This window comes from Xenopus laevis, chromosome 2S, assembly GCF_017654675.1.
Source record: "Xenopus laevis strain J_2021 chromosome 2S, Xenopus_laevis_v10.1, whole genome shotgun sequence".
NCBI lineage: Eukaryota > Metazoa > Chordata > Amphibia > Anura > Pipidae > Xenopus > Xenopus laevis.
In genome coordinates, this window is record NC_054374.1 from 103,109,977 (window position 1) to 103,126,651 (window position 16,675).

A 16,675-nucleotide genomic window follows, 5' to 3' on the forward strand; every position below is an offset into this window, starting at 1 on the left:
GGTGAATTACCCACTATAATGCCTTTCAAACAGCCATTGAATAACTGACCATCAGGTGGCAATGATGAGCTACTTTAAAATCTTTGACGAAATTTCTGATGGTTTGTAAGACTGAGAGTAGGACGACAGGGACATTTTTTGCACAATCCAATGTGCTGCAACAAATTGTTGGTGTCAAATCGCATGCGACAGAAATAAGGTAAGTAATGGAAATGTCGCATGAAGTTGCAGCGTTGATCCGAAGTGTCATGACTCTCGTCTGCATCTGACAGTCGTGTTGCATCGGATCAACGCTGCGACGGCATCCGACAATGCATTCACTTAACTTATTTCCGTCGCATGTGGTTTGCCGCCGGCGTTTTGTTGCAGCGTGTCGGATCTCGCCCAAAACGTCCATGTAGTCCTACCCTAGGGGATCCGTCACCCAAAAACATTATTCAAAATCGTATTTTATCACATTAGTCAAGCAAAATTAGCTTTAATTACACAATATAAATTATTTGAATATTGTTTCCTTCAGTCTGGGAATTCATAATTATAGCAAGCAGGCAGGAGCCATTTTGTGGACATTGTTATTAAGGCAAGCCTTGCATCAGCTCAGAATCTTGTTTGTGCACCAGAATGAGGGACCTGATGCCCATCCTCATGCTCTGGCTACACGATTAAACAGTGAAGAGAATGGGGGATTGTGTGGAGAGCAGTGGCATCTAGGAAGTGTTAATTGGAAAATGATTTGACATAGAGGAGGGGCAGACAGAATTTGATTGACAGCAGAGATTTTTAAATGAGCTTACAACAGCTACATTATGACTGCTTTAATAAAAATAGTTTTAAAATTGCAAAGTCTTTTTTAAGAAATAACTTACCGAAACTCCACTTGCGCTCCTCTTCAGAAAAAGCGTTCGGCAATCTATCGTGCGACGCTCCATTTCTCCTCCCTGCCTTCCTTATAGGAGGAGAAATCAAGCGCCACACGGTGGATCGTCGCCCTGTTGACAAAAACTGTATAATAAAAGTCCTTTTCAAATTAAACATGAAATCCAATTTCTATTTTTTGCTAATGCTAATAATTGTTTTTTCTTTTAAACAGTGTAGTCCAGTTGACTTCATACATTTTGTTTACTATTTAATATAACTCTATAGCAGAATATCCTGCTAGAATATTGACTAGAAAGCAAAGAAAGTAAATAGAGCAGAATTATCAATGTGTCTAATTATTATTGAACTGTTTCATGGAAAAAGCCAGTACTCCTGCTGAGATCAAAGTGGCTGGTGGGTGCCTGGGGAGGCCCGTCTGTCACTCTACAGAACAAGCATATATGAGGAGTTTGGGTAGAAGCTTACTGCAGGGCAGATGAGCACATGATTTGTATATCTTGATTCTAAACAAAAGAGCAGCATATTATTAGACCTATGTATTGCTGGAACTAGGTGCCGGAAAACTGTTAAATTGTTAATACAATTTCTCAGTGTGCAATGCTTTATCTGTGCCATTGTATTGACTATAGTTTACAAAGACCATTCAATATAAAATTAAAAGGAAGATGGGAAAATAAAGGGGATGTTGGAGTTTAGATAGCATAGGGCCATAGCCGACATTTGAAGAGTTTTACCCATAATGTTGTATGAGAGGAGGGCCACCACAATTGCCATTTGTTCAGGTATTTGAGGAACAACTGTAGGTACTTCATACAGTATATTGCTTTTCAAATGTGGAAGTAGAAGTAACTTTGAAAGAGAAATATAGGGAGAATATAAAGCATTTTGCTCCCACAGATCTCACAGGAACACTGATATAGTGGGTTTCTCCAAAATGGGGTTCAATTAATCTCATTGGAGGTTATACTGGAAAGTCTAGGACAAAAGAGGTTCATTTTGTCTAGGGATGCTGCCATATCACACACACATTGGTTCAGAAACACTGGGGATTCGCAGAAGATACAGTAGTTTTTTAATTTCCTGTGCGCCAATCCCCATTGTTCTGGTCCCGATGATGAAAATTTGAGTGAATAAAAGGGAGGGGATGGGGCGACGAACGACATCGGGCCTAGGGGTGCCTGCTATGTAAATCCGGCCTTGTCCCTCTAACCAGTTTAGTTGCACGTCACTGCACTCTCTCCAGCTCATTTATATCCCTCTTAAGGACTGGAATCCAAAACTGCACTGCATACGCCAGATAAGGCCTTACCAGGGACCTATAAAGAGGAATAATTATGTTTTCATCCTTTGAGTTAATGCCCTTTTTTATGCAAGACAGAACTTTATTTGCTTTAGTAGCCAGAGAATGACACTGCCCAGAATTAGACAACTTGTTATCTACAATAATCCCTAGATCCTTCTCATTTAAGGAAACTCCCAACACACTGCCATTTAGTGTATAACTTGCATTTATATTATTTTTGCCAAAGTGCATAACCTTGCATTTATCAACATTGAACCTCATTTTCCAGTTAGCTGCCCAGTTTCCCAACTTAGACAAATCACTCTGCAAAGTGGCAGCATCCTGCATGGAACCTATAGTTCTGCACAATTTAGTATCATCTGCAAAAATAGAAACAGTACTTTCAACAAAGGCAAGATTACTAAAATATTTTTCTAGAATAAATATAATGGGTTAATTGCCCTTCTTCCAAACAAAAGCAAATGCACAAATGTTTCATCTATGTATTGCCACCAAGGTATCTAGCACTGTAGTAATTACTGTTACTTAGTATATGCATTGGTCCCAGAAGGTTTATAAGTGCCATTTTATGTTCCTAGGGGTAATTCATCATGCAAAATAAAGCTGGCAACGTGTATTTTCTTGCACTTTGCACATTGTATTCAGGGGTTCCTTCATTGCCACAGTTCTTTGCACTCCTTTTTGGCACTGCATTAGTGAGCACTGTATTGGTGAGGGGTGGAAGAAGGTAGGCATATAGGTGCCTCCCACCCACACCATACCAGATTTGTTATTCAGATACTAGAGAGTGGCAGGAGGGGGAGCCTGGAACAAGGCCATGTCCTTAGGCCAGGTGATAAGGAAAGGGCCCAATTGTGCCTTCTGGTACTGTGTTTGCTCCTTGCACCCCATTTTCAATCCAGGCAGTATGAGGAGCTAAACAAAGCTTATCCTGGGGCACAAATGCTTGGCAGCAAGCACTAAGGGGTGCACTTTTGTGTCCGATGGAATATTAACTGACTCCTCATATCTTTAGTCTGGTAAAGAGATACTTTCATTTCATTTATGGTAATCAAGAAAGCAGATATTATTTCAAGAACAATGGTAGCATAGACTGGATATTTAAAGGGATACTGTCATGGGAAAAAACATTTTTTTAGACTGGATATTTAAAGGGATACTGTCATGGGAAAAAACATTTTTTTCAAAATGAATCAGTTTATAGTGCTGCTCCAGCAGAATTCTGCACTGTAATCCATTTCTCAAAAGAGCAAACAGATTTTGAAATCTGACATGGGGCTAGACATCTTGTCAATTTCCCAGCTGCCCCAAGTCATGTGACTTGTGCTCTGATAAACTTCAATCACTCTTTACTGCTGTACTGCAAGTTTGACTAATATCACCCCCTTCCTTTCCCCCCAGCAGCCAAACAAAAGAACAATGGGAAGGTAACCAGATAGGAGCTCCCTAACACAAGATAACAGCTGCCTGATAGATCTAAGAACAGCACTCAATAGTAAAAACCCATGTCCCACTGAGACACATTCAGTTACATTGAGAAGGAAAAACAGCAGCCTGCCAGAAAGCATTTCTCTCCTAAAGTGCAGGCACAAGTCACATGACCAGGGGCAGCTGGGAAATTGACAAAATGTCTAGCCCCATGTCAGATTTCAAAATTAAATATAAAAAAATCTGTTTGCTCTTTTGAGAAATGGATTTCAGTGCAGAATTCTGCTGGAGCAGCACTATTACCTGATTCATTTTGAAAGAATTATTTTTTCCATGACAGTATTCCTTTAATGTGGGCTTAGTTTTACCTACTAATTTTACATGCTTTTCAGGGTGAGAGTTCCTATTAATTTTCTTGGATATTTCATATTTTTGACTGCCAGTCCAAGGAAAAATGGCTGCATTTTAGGAATTATTCGGTGTAAAAATAAAAACTGGGTTAATAGGCTGTGCAAAATAAATAAATGTTTTCAATATAGTTAATTAGCTACAAATGGAAAATATAAAGGATGGAGTGACTGGATGTCTAACATAATAGCCAGAACACTACTTCCTACTTTGCAGCTCTCTTGGTTTCCACTGATTGGTTACCAGGGAGTAACCAATCAGTGACTTGAGAGGGGGGCCATATGGGTCGTAACTGTTTGCTTTTGAATCTGAGCTGAATGCTAAGGATCAATTGCAAATTCCCTGAACTGTTATGTCCCAAGTGCCCCCCTTTAAAGTTGCTGACTAACTCAGAGTTAGAGAGCTGCAAAGCAGGAAGTAAAGATCTGTTCTGTTATGTTAGACATTCACTCACTCCATCCTTTATACATTACATTTTCGGCTAACTAACTATATTAGATTTTTTTTTTTTGCACATATTATCTACTGTATTTACCCACTTTTTTTTTTACACTGAACTGTTCCTTTAAGTATGTGAGCTATAGTTATTGAACAAATGGCTAAAAACATTGTACAGTAAACGAAACAACGGGTCATTAATGGTGGGTGGTGACTTTTAGAGTGTATTTGGTGTGATATATTTTTTGGCCCAAAATAAGTTTTCTTAGATTCTTCAATAAAGGTTGAATTATAGTGGTTTTGGAAACCACGACTAAACTCACAAACTCTAAAATCACTTCCCTGTACTCTGACTTTCGCAACAGAAATATTTGCTAAAATGACTGAATCCCAAACCAAATCCTAAATTCGGTGCATCCCTAATTGTATTATGGAGGAGTAAGGGGAATTCTGTTGTGGCGAGTGCTATAGGTGGAATATTAGAGATACTGATTCACACTGGGGCTCATTTACTAACACTGGGAAAATTTGCACCTGGGCAGTAACTCATGGCAACCAATCACATTTTTTATTTAATTGTTTTGTTGCTGCTGGCTGGACAAAGCTAATCTCTAATTGATTGCCAACAGTTACTGCCAAATTTCTGCAGTGTTAGTAAATGAGCATGGAGTGCTCTTTTCTGCAATGATCTTACTGTCATATCCCAGGTTAATGAATTGCTCAATGCCAACACTCTGTTTGCCCTGTCTTAAGGGGAATTGAATAACCACTAGGGTGTTACATGTAACAATGTATAATGTATCACATGCAGAACCTACACTAAGGGGAAATGTAATTAAAAATCACAAATTATGTTTGAAATTATGTTTTTGCGAACTCTGCTCGCAATGTAAAATCATAGCGTTAGCACCAGCTCTGGAGTTTCGATAAATATTTTGTTGCAAAATATGATTTACAATTGCAAAATTTTATTACATACACCGTGTATGTCTGCAAAAGCCATTTTGTCGCAAACTTTGCAAGGTAGTCATTGAGGTCTGTAATCAGTCAAAAGGTTTATTCGTTTAGCCGAAAGCAGTTACATTGTGCAGCGCTGGCTCTTTCTGAAAGCACATGACGAGAAACAATGACTTGTGATGGCTGCCCACACACCAATATTACAGCAAAAAAATACATTTGTTGGTTCAGGAAGAAAAGTTATATGGTGGAGTAAATGCTTTGTAATGTAAACAGTTTAATTTAACCATTTGCCTGCCAAGCACATAAGGTGTGTATTAGTACTAAGTATGTGGCATTTATGGTCCCCAAAATTTACCTTGTGCATTCTAATTTCATGCTTACATTTATACTAATTCAAAAACACTTTACCAGTTTCAGTGACCCCAGAAAACAATATATTTTTGGAAAGTACATATTTTGATGAATCCAACATGGATGAAAACATGGCTCCATTTCCATACCCAACTACTTAACTGCAAATCCATCCTAAACGTAGTGGTTTTTATGACATTTTTTAATATCACCTAATAATGTTGAAATTTGCCGCATTTATCTCACACAATGTTTTGGGAAAATAACCCTAAATATAAATGCCAGTGGTCTACTGAACAGTTTGACACCCAAAATGCATACCAAAGTATGTGGTATGTATGGACCCCCTGAATAAAAATATTACATATGAATTTTCTCAATTGCCAACAGTACATAGTAAGTATGTCATGCCAGTTATTTTGTTGTTTCATTGGTCTGTGCAATTGTTGTGGTTTTATTGCAGTTATATCCATGCATTATTGTTCCTTATGTGGATTTGTAGCATAGCTTTGTAGTTTGGTGTAGAAGTGCATTTTTACCCATGTTGGATTTGTCAGAATGTGTACTTTCCAAAAATATATGTGTTTCTGGGGTCTTTGTACAGCAAGAAAATTCATATGCACTATTCCATTTGGGGTCCATACATATCACATACCTTGGTATATGCCTATTGGACTAAATGTGAAAAATTGCAACATTTTTAGGTGATTTTCAAAAATATCCAAAAAACCACTAGGTTTAGGAAGGATCTGCAGTTTGGTAGTTTGGTGTAAAAATAAGTCTTTAGCCATGTTGGAATCGTCAGAATGTGTATGTTTAAAAAATACCTGGTTTTATGGGAGTCTTTGTACAGTAAGGCAGTCTTGTGGCACATAATACGCAGTCAGGAGGCTGAGATTGTGAAAGCTGCATTGGCAGGTGATAAAATTCATATGCATTATTTTCATTTGGTTTCTATACATGCCACAAACTCTGGTAAATCTATGCATATTGGGGATAAAACTATTCAGTAGACTACTGGCGTTTATATTTAGGGTAATTTTCCTTTGTACGTAAAACATTGTATGAGATAAATCAAATGCGGCAAATTGCAACATTTTTAAAAATGTCATAAAAACCACTAAGTTGAGGAAAGATTTGTAGTTTGATAGTTTACTATAGAAAGGCATTGTTACCTTTGTTGGATTCATATGAATGTGTACTTTCCAAAAATATATGTTTTTCTGGGGGTCTTGTGACACATAATACACAGTCAGGGGGCTCATATTGCAAAAGCTGAATTGGCAGGCGAGAAAATTGATTGTCTTTACCCATGTTGGATTTGCCAGTATGTTCTTTCTAAAAAATATATGGCTTTCTGGGGTTAGTATACTTTTTTGTAGCTTTGCCCCCTTATAAAATGCAGTAAATGTGCTTTTGAAGTATCTTAAATGAGAGAGGATAATAGATCATATGCAGTATCCTCCTTTTGGGGCTCCTAGAGCCACATACTTGGTAAACTATGCACATTGGGCATCAAACTGTTCTGTGGACCCCTGGCCTTTATATTTAGGGTATTTTATCCTGATACATAATGATACTTGGGATATAGGATACTGCAAAATGGAAGCTTTGAGGTGATTTTCAGATATTTGAAAAAAAAATGCAAACTTTTTGAAAGCTTTGTGGTTAAGAACTGCAAAGTGGAAGCTTTGAGGTGATTATCAGAAATTTTATAAAAAAGTACTAAATTTAGGCAAGCTTATGATCTGGTAATAAAGACATAGCCACCCATTTAGGATTCAGGTGAATGTGTCTTTTCCAAAAATATATGATTATATATGATTTATGATATATGATTTTCTGGGGTTAGTATAAGTGATTTCATGAACAAAATTCAGGAAACTTCAGGAAAATTCTCGAAACACATTGAAATCAATAGGCATCAAAAAAATAGTTAACTTTCTAGGGTTAGCATACTTTACCCCACATAAAATACAGTAAATGTGATGCTTCTACAGTAGCTGGAATGACAGAGGATGATAGATAATATGGGGTGTCTTCCTTTTGGGGCCCCTGGAGGCCACATACTTGGGTAAAACTATGCACATTGGGACCAAACTGTTCAGCAGACCCCTGGCCCTCATATTTAGGGTGATTTATCTTGGTAGCTAATGTTATGTGAGAGATAAGATAATATAAAGAAAGCTTTGAAGCCATTTTTCAAAAATGTTATAAAAACTGGTAACTTTAGGAAAGAGTTGTGGCTGGGTAGTTTGGAATAGAAAGACATATTTACTTATGTTGTATTCATCAGAATATGTTCATTCTAAAATTGTATAGTTTTTTAAGTTAACCCCACGGTTAGTGGAGTTTTTGGCCTTGAAATCAGAATTATTCAGGTTTCCAGAGCAGTGGTTTGGAAATATGGTAGTGTACTGCTGGGAGTTTTATGGTGTCAGACAACAAGGCTAACTGGCCAAAAATCGATCAGGCAGATTTGATTTTGCCATCGGGTCAAGGACCGCATGCAGGTTGAAGCAGTCTTCATCTTCACAGCCTGCATAGCGGCAACTGTCATACAATTGTTGGCCCTGTGAAAGATCTGCTTGTTTGGCAACCTTGCCTCACCAGTGCTATCTGCTGTTTCCTGATGAATTCAGAGCTGCTTGCAATGGGCAGCACTGTAATCATCACAAGGTATAATTTTGGAGTGGCACACTAGCCGGCCACCTCCTACCCCATAACTTTAAATGTCATTTAGATGCACAAGTAAGGGAGTGTTCTAGGAGGCAGCAGAGCCCTGTGGGAAGTGTTAAGGTCCGATCTGCCTTGTGCATCGTGCACCTTGTGCTGGATCTATAAGGGGTTGCGTTTGCGTTACCGAAGTTACCGAAGTGCCGGAAGATGGCCCCGTGAACTCCGATGCCCTGAATCTGCACCGAGGTGTAAGTAAAGAGTTAGGGGCATTTAGCAGGGGTAGCAGATAGGTTGGGGGGGGAGCAGGGAGGGGGTCTATGTATGTTAGGGAGGTAGGGTTTTTTCATTAAGGGTTTACTTCTCCTTTAAGGAATTGGGTGTCAGATGAATGATCCTATATATGTTATAGGGGGGCTCCTTTTGCCTAGAAGATGTACGCAATTGCTGCATGAAGACAGAATGAAGAGAAACAGATGCTGAGAGAAGGGTAGTGAAGATAAACTTCAGAAACAATGCAGAACTTGATGTACTTGATTGTATTTAGAAAGCTTAAATTTTCGCGATAGTTCCCCTTTAAATGACCTATATAGTTAGGATAGGATGCATTTCAAGTAACAGAGGTCCATACAACCTCCATGTGGCCACTAACTAGTGACTGTCTATAGCATCTTACAGCAACCCCTCTGGCATTTGACAGAAACCACAGATTGCCAGTCCAAGCCTAATAGAATCAGCATCAGACTAAGATGCCAGTGCACCATGAGAAAACCTTGACCTGTTGTAGATCTGATTGTTTACGCTGCGTGCAGCAGAATGAATGTTAGTGCTGCAACCCAAGAGTAGGAGTTGGGGAGGAGGGAGAGGTGCAACTTGGGGAGGGTGTAGTGTGGGCAGGGGAATACTATAGAGCAGAGATCCCCAACCTTTTGAAACTGTGAGCAATATTCAGAAGTAAAAGGAGTTGGGGAGCAACACAAGCATGAAAAATGTTCTTGGGGTGCCAAATAAGTGCTGTGATTGGCCATTTGGTATTCCCTATGTGGATTCTTTTTGGCAGTACACATGGTTTTTATGCAACCAAAACTTGCCTCTCAGCCTGGAATTCAAAAATAATTACCTGCTTTGAGGCCACACTGGGAGCAACATACAAGGGGTTGGAGAGCAACATGTTGTTGACAAGCTACTGGTTGGGGATCACTGCTATAGAGGAAGCAGGCCCAGTAGGTATAGGGGCCCCTTGAGGCCCTAATTCATGTACAATTTCAATAAATATCGGTAACACAAGTAAACTTTTAGACATTTTGGGGGCCTGAAAATGAATTTGCTGTGGGGCCCAGTAATATCTAGTTACTCCACTGAGTGGGGGACTTCTATGGCTGGTATGGATGGCCCATGAGGTGGCAAAGTCTGATGGGCCGCAGGCCCAGTGTGACCCTGGATAGGATGTACTTCAAACCTACACCTGCTTCATAATATTATGTTTGTTAGTTTGTTGTGGAGTCTTAAATTCTTCGTTTTATTCTGGTTGTATTCCATTTCTAAATCTGTAAAGAAGAACATGCATGTATGCTTATGTGTGTGTGTGTGTGAGGCCACTGTGCTGCCTCTGAGCCGCAGATACACCTTAGAAAGCCCTGCAGACTGTTCTATAAGTGTTACTGCGGTCCGACCATATAAACAAACATTTGCTACGAATCTTTTCTTTCTAAATATGTCAACTGAATACAAATATAAATGTATGCTTTGCTGAGCTCACGATACACTCGTTTTTCCTCTCATTTAAATTCAAGTGAAATCACTCGCTACCTATAAACTGTAATTCCTTTCCCCGTATATGTAGAAGGAAGCCACGCCCTTTCTGCCCCTCTGCACCAATAGCAGATCCTCCAAACTTCTTACGGTCACGACGAGCGTCGGAACAATCCAATGGGCTGCTTGAGGGGCGTGAGTTGGGCAGTGCAGGGCTGCAGGCTCAGGGGCCGGTAGGGCTGGAGGATGGCACTTACAGCTGCTGGGCGCTCTGCTAAGTTCTGTGCTCAAGGAGAAGTAGCGGCGCTCGCAGAAGCCGGAAACATATCGAAGAAACCCAGAGAGAATCCCGCGGAGCGCGGGCAACTGCAGCACAGTGTAAGGAGGTGCTGCGTGCGAGCCGAGCCATGGCTGTGGAGGAAGAAGGAATACGGGTGTTCCAGAGTGTCAAAATTAAAATCGGTGAGTGGAGCCGTAAGCTCTAGCGGCTGCATGGTGTGAGGCAATGGCAGGGAGATGCCATGTATAGAGACCTAGATGCCTTTCCCCATTCTATAAACTCCAATGAAACAGCGCCCGGTGATTAATAGGATTATTGGTTGTAACAAATGTGTCACTTCTTTACACTTGCACTATAATCTCAGAGGACATACTGTTTGTGCCCAGTTGTTGCGATTTTGTGTCAGAAAGCTCAAGTCCCATGTGCAGTGTACATGTTCCCTAGCCCACACATCTGCTACATTCATACATATTTGCATGATACATTGGGTTCCTTCAGCATGCTCTGACCTGGACTCTGGAAATCACTGCAATGGAGCGCTGTAACCATATATAACCATATACTGCTGCCTGTCACATCCACACAAGGCATGCTGCTGTAGAACTGTACTTTCTTTTCTCAGAGTATCAGGGAAAGCCCTTGGCATCCTCCAGCTGTTGGCCAAGTGCATTGAAAAACTGCCAGTGGGATCAGTGCTGTTATATGAGCAGCTGGAGGCTCTGCAAGTTCTAAAAACTCTTTTAAGAAATAGACAAATGGGACGCATCTGTTCATGTTACATGGTCAGTGACAGCTTGTATCCAAGGGTTTGAGAGAAGCTGCAGCATGTTACAATCTATTCAGGTCTGGACTGAGAATCAAAATAGGCCCTGGCATTTCAGGTACACAGAGGTCCAAACAGCCCCCACCAACCCACTAAATAATGACTTTCTATGGCACCTTATAGTAGCCGCTCTGGCATTTGCCAGTCCTGGTATATCTATCTATCTATCTATCTATCTATCTATCTATCTATCTATCTATCTATCTATCTATCTATATCTCAAACAGAATGGAATGCACAAACATTAGTATGCAGAAACCTGGGTGCTAGTCTGAGAAGTATGTAGACAAAATGCAGGGATTGACAGCACTCCAAGGAAATACATCAAGTCAATAATTCAAATGAAAGTGGAGATTTATTGGTGATCCAACGTTTCGGCTCGGCACAGAAGCCTTCGTCGACTTTGCATAGGCAAAGTAGGGGTGGGAAAGGGAAAACATTTTTTACTTCCTTGTTTTGTGACAAAAAGTCCGGCGATTTCCCTCTCCACCCCTAATTCACATATGCAAATTAGGATTTGGATTCGGTTCGGGCAGACAGAAGGATTCGACCGAATCCGAATCCTGCTGAAAAAGGCCGAATCCCGCTGAAAAAGGCCGAATCCCGAACCGAATCCTGGATTCGGTGCATCCCTAAAAATAAACCTTTGGAAGATCGATTCAGCAAGTCCTGTGAATGCCGTTCTTCTGCATTGCTTGTGTTGTTTCTTTGCTCGGACACCCAGGTGAAAAAACTGCTGTCTATGGTGTGCATGTAATCTCTCTCTCTCTCAATATATATATATATATATATATATATATATATATATATATATATATATTTATATATATATATATATATATATATATATATATATATATAGTGAAAATTTTCAGAAAGACTGTAAAACATGCCGTGCTTGCCTTTGAAATAATCTGTACAAGTATTGCTCTGTGCAAGTACGACTCACTGGGAATATGCTGGTGGAAAGCAGAAGTTGATGCACATGTCTGCCTTATTTCCCTGTCGGCGAATCCTCTCCCTGGGACAGCACAAGCATTTTGGATGTAACAATGCTCTCATTATTCTGTCCCTGTGGAAATTCTTTGTAACGCCAGGCCCTAAGTGACTTGAATATAAAACTGATGTCAGCTTGTTTCTTATAACAGAACTTGTGTTTTGTGGGTTAACCCTTTGCTGTGGACAGGCTTTTCTGCCCACCCACAAATTATCAAAGCTTTGAGAAGTTTCCAGCTGCTCAATAAGTTGATTATTATAAGTAATGTTGCTTTATTTTCCCATTTGGGAAGATATGCCTTTCTCTAAGCTGCTTCTTAACATAGAGCATCGCTGGTAAGAATAGTATATAATAATTGAGCTATAACTTGTAGAATAGATTCTTATAATACACAAAAGCTATGAATATCTTGTAAATCATATCCTTATAAACAGTGAGTTCTGATGTCATCAGTTATAAACGGCGAGTTCTGATGTCATTTCTGTCACATGACTCACTGAAATTTGTGTATTATAATAAATAAAGTACCGCCAGTTGCAAAATATGAAGATATTAGAAGTTACCTTGAAGTTCCATGAAACTCCTCGGTAACTTATAATATCCTTATATTTTACAAGAGGGGTACTTTATTCACTATATAATATACATGAGCTATAAATTCTATCCTTTACAAACAGTGCTTACTAATGTCATTAGTTATTACAATGTCTGTTGTTAGTGATGTAATCTGTGTCACATGACTTACTGAAACTTGTGCATAATAAAAAATTATTTGACAAAGGCTGGGGACCCAGTTAAACCATTAGTCTCCCAAATAAATGCACATTCAAAATCAAATAAGTTCTATGAGTGTAAACCTTCTTTGCAAGTTTGGAAAAAATGAAATGGATATATCCGCTGTTGTAAAATATCATACTAAATCACCATGATCTGGATTAAAACTCTTGGCCTTTTGTTTTTATATGGTATTGGAACTCCTCGACTAATGTCATCCTTATATTTTACAATAAGGCGACTACACTATAACCCTTTTAAAACAAAGCTTAGTGATGTCATCAGTTTTAACCCATGTTTTGTGAGGTCACCGGTTAAAAGGTGACTCATTCTTTTATATGGTCATTTTTTTTCTTAAGTGAATTTTATCATTTTATATTGTGGGAAAGGAAGTTAAATATTTCCTGTGTAATCCCCTGATTCCTTGAGTAACCAGTTATAAACTGCATTTGGCGATGCCACATATCTCATATGATTCATTCAGACTTGCTTATTAAAACTTAATGTGCCCTGACTTTTAACCCTTGGTGTGTGCTGGTGGTTCGCTGCCAAATGAGATCACAAGCTGCCAGGCAACTGAGGTATCCCTAATGGAACCTGGAAACATAGAATCTATGGCTTTGGCATTCTGGCATTTTAGTATCACTGTCTTAGGTTCTTCTATCTATTTCTACAAGGGTTAAAATATGATATACTAGGCATCAAATCCAATTTCAAAGACCTGTAGAAAAGAACTTATCCTGATGCCTCTATACCTTAATATGGTAACACATTCCAATATGCCTGGGTTTGAAGTAGAGTTAATTTCTTTCCCATATAAAAGAGATGCAAATAAATAAATTGCAATTGAAGGAAATTAATTAATGCTGACCAAATTCATGTCAGATGTATAGAATTTTGTTACCCTTTATTTCTATAGCTGACTATTTGAATGGCGGTTCATGTCCACTATCCCATTTTGTTTCACAGAAAAAGAAATTATACTGTTACTATTGCGCTGAGTATGCTGCTAAACTACACCATAGTAGAATGTTTTTCTTCAACACGTGAGACTTTTCTTTGCGGAAAGCTGAAAGGAACTGACAGTTTGGTTGTGGTTTCATATCATGTGTCAAATCTGATAATTTTTTTTCACCTTTAGGCATAGTTCCCAAGTTAAGAAAATAAACTGTGTTTCAGTTCAGTAGAAACCAGTGTATGATTTTTCTTTTTTTCATAAACAATTGGGACCAGGTTAGTTGGTTTCTTAAAGAAAAACATCTTGTGGCTATTTGCATGCAAAAGTCAATTAATGAATCTGTAGACTGCAGGCTTTGTACAGGGGGTTCTCTTGCTGAGGATAGTCATGTTCAAGAGGTGGGTAGTTCTGGATTATTTTTCAGTAAATCTATTCAAGCCTGTATCCTTTTTTCTAAAGATTTGACCACTAGAGATCTTTTCCATTAGTGTAAAGTTTCTCATATGTAGGAACCGGCACACCCAAGTTGAATTGGTTTAGGGCCCTGTAAAGGGAAGCTGCTAAATTACTGTTTTGTGTAAGTCTATATTTTTACTTGTATGTCATCTTGTTGCATGGCTTGTGTTGAAACTTAAAGCAAAAACCCAAACCTAAATGTGTGGGAAATGTTTGCATCCAAATTTAGAAAGAGGATAGCTAAATATACTGCTAAATATTATTCTGCTACAAAAATAAAAATACACCAGTCCAGGGAGTTTCTAATATCGCCGTACCACCAACATACTTGCAGACTTAGATTTGTGCATCATCACATGTATAGGGCATTTTTCTGGTTTTCGTCTACTAAACAAGTCTAAGGGGCACATTTACTAAGCTCGAGTGAAGGATTCGAAGTAAAAAAACTTTGAATTTCGAAGGTTTTTCTTGGGTACTTAAACCATCGAATAGGCTACTTCGACCTTCGACTACGACTTCGAATCGAACTAAAAATCGTTCGACTATTCGACCATTCGATACTCGAAGTACTGTCTCTTTAAAAAAAACTTCGACTACCTACTTCGCCACTTTAAACCTACCGAGCACCAATGTTAGCCTATGGGGACCTTCCCCATAAGGTTGCTAAGCTTTTTCTGATCGAAGGAAAATCCTTCGATCAATGGATTAAAATCCTTTGAATTGTTCGATTGGAAGGATTTAATCGTTAGATCAAACTATTTTTCCTTCGATCATTCAATCTAAGTATTTGCGGTAAATCCTTCGACTTCGATATTCGAAGTCGAAGGATTTTACTTCGATGGTCAAATATCGAGGGTTAATTAACCCTCGATATTCGATCCTTAGTAAATAAGCCCCTAAAACTGCATAGTGACACCTGTAAAGTACATGAAAGGTAGCAGTGAGAAGCATCTTTTGGTACAATGTCATGTCACTTGTTAGAAAACTTATGCAGTTACTTCATTTGTACTTATATAAATAAACACACATATGTGCAGGTAAATAAGGTAGACTTCATCAGTGTAGTTGCAGAAAATGTAAAATGAATGTAATGCATTCTTAGGATATATGCTTCCTTAAGGCTAATCCTATGTAATGTTATAATGGGGAAAATGATCCTATTACTGAGATCGCTTACAGCTTATATTCCTTTTAAGGGATTCTTTTGGTTTTTAAATACATCATTTAATTCTTAAAATGGATATATTATAGAGCTATTTTAAGTGGCAGGCCTTTCATTTTTGTGTTGTGCTTAATTAATAGATTGTTGCAATAAAATGTTATGGTACAGGTCAATATAATATTTCTTGTAATGCTACTTTATCACTATGAACAAAAAAGGCGGAGCACCGTGAGAATTCAGTAAAATTTAAAAAATGAAGTTTTATTCAATAGACATCTAAGAACAGGTTACAGCAGCAGTGAGCCCATGGCTGCCCGCTTAACGCGTTTCGTGGCGTCCTGCCACTTCATCACTTTATCACTATATCAGGCAATCTGGCATTTGTTTTTAATTAGAAAAATGGCACAACCTTAAAAATATACAGTGAAATGTGCAGGCATAGCTAACACAAGCTCTACATTGTGAGCATATTTGCACTGTAATAGAAAATAGTTGTATTATATCAAATGAGGCTTTTTGCGAGTTTCATGCTGATCTGTCATAAATGGCTAACAGGAACTTTATATGATACATTTACTAGAGAGGATTCTTCCCTGGAATGAAATGATATTAATAGATTTGACATTTGTGTTGGTAGTAGGATATAAATAATTTCTTCACAGACATTTTCCCATGGGGTCACCAAAAGACCAAGATTTAGGCCTTTTGTTCACTGAAGGACTTGGTACTTGTACATTGGTTGCAATCAGGAATACATTTTTCTAATGAAATGATATAGCTCTCACAAAAAAAGCTCTTCTGTCCTTATGTATAGGCTTGCTTTTCTGTGTGCCCTACACATTGTGCACTGCTGCAAAATATGTTGGTGTTCTTTAAAGCCTTGCTAACAAAACCGTCCTTTTTGACTGATACAGACTTCAAGGACTTCCTTGCAATGTTTGTGAACAAATGGCTTTTGCGAACATGAGTAGTGTATGTAATCAAATTTACACAAACAATATCAAAGCATTTTTTGCAACATAACGGTTAA

General features: G+C 38.7%; 1 protein-coding gene across 1 annotated transcript in view; it reads left to right on the forward strand.

The window, feature by feature from the left end:
• Positions 1–10,370: 10,370 nt before the first annotated feature.
• Positions 10,371–16,675, forward strand: part of rasa3.S (RAS p21 protein activator 3 S homeolog) — a 96,481-nt gene continuing 90,176 nt past the window's right edge. The window contains exon 1 of the mRNA XM_018249795.2: positions 10,371–10,657. Within this exon, the coding sequence (XP_018105284.1) occupies positions 10,603–10,657 (55 nt within the window). The 5' untranslated portion in view covers positions 10,371–10,602. The remainder of the gene's footprint in view (positions 10,658–16,675) is intronic.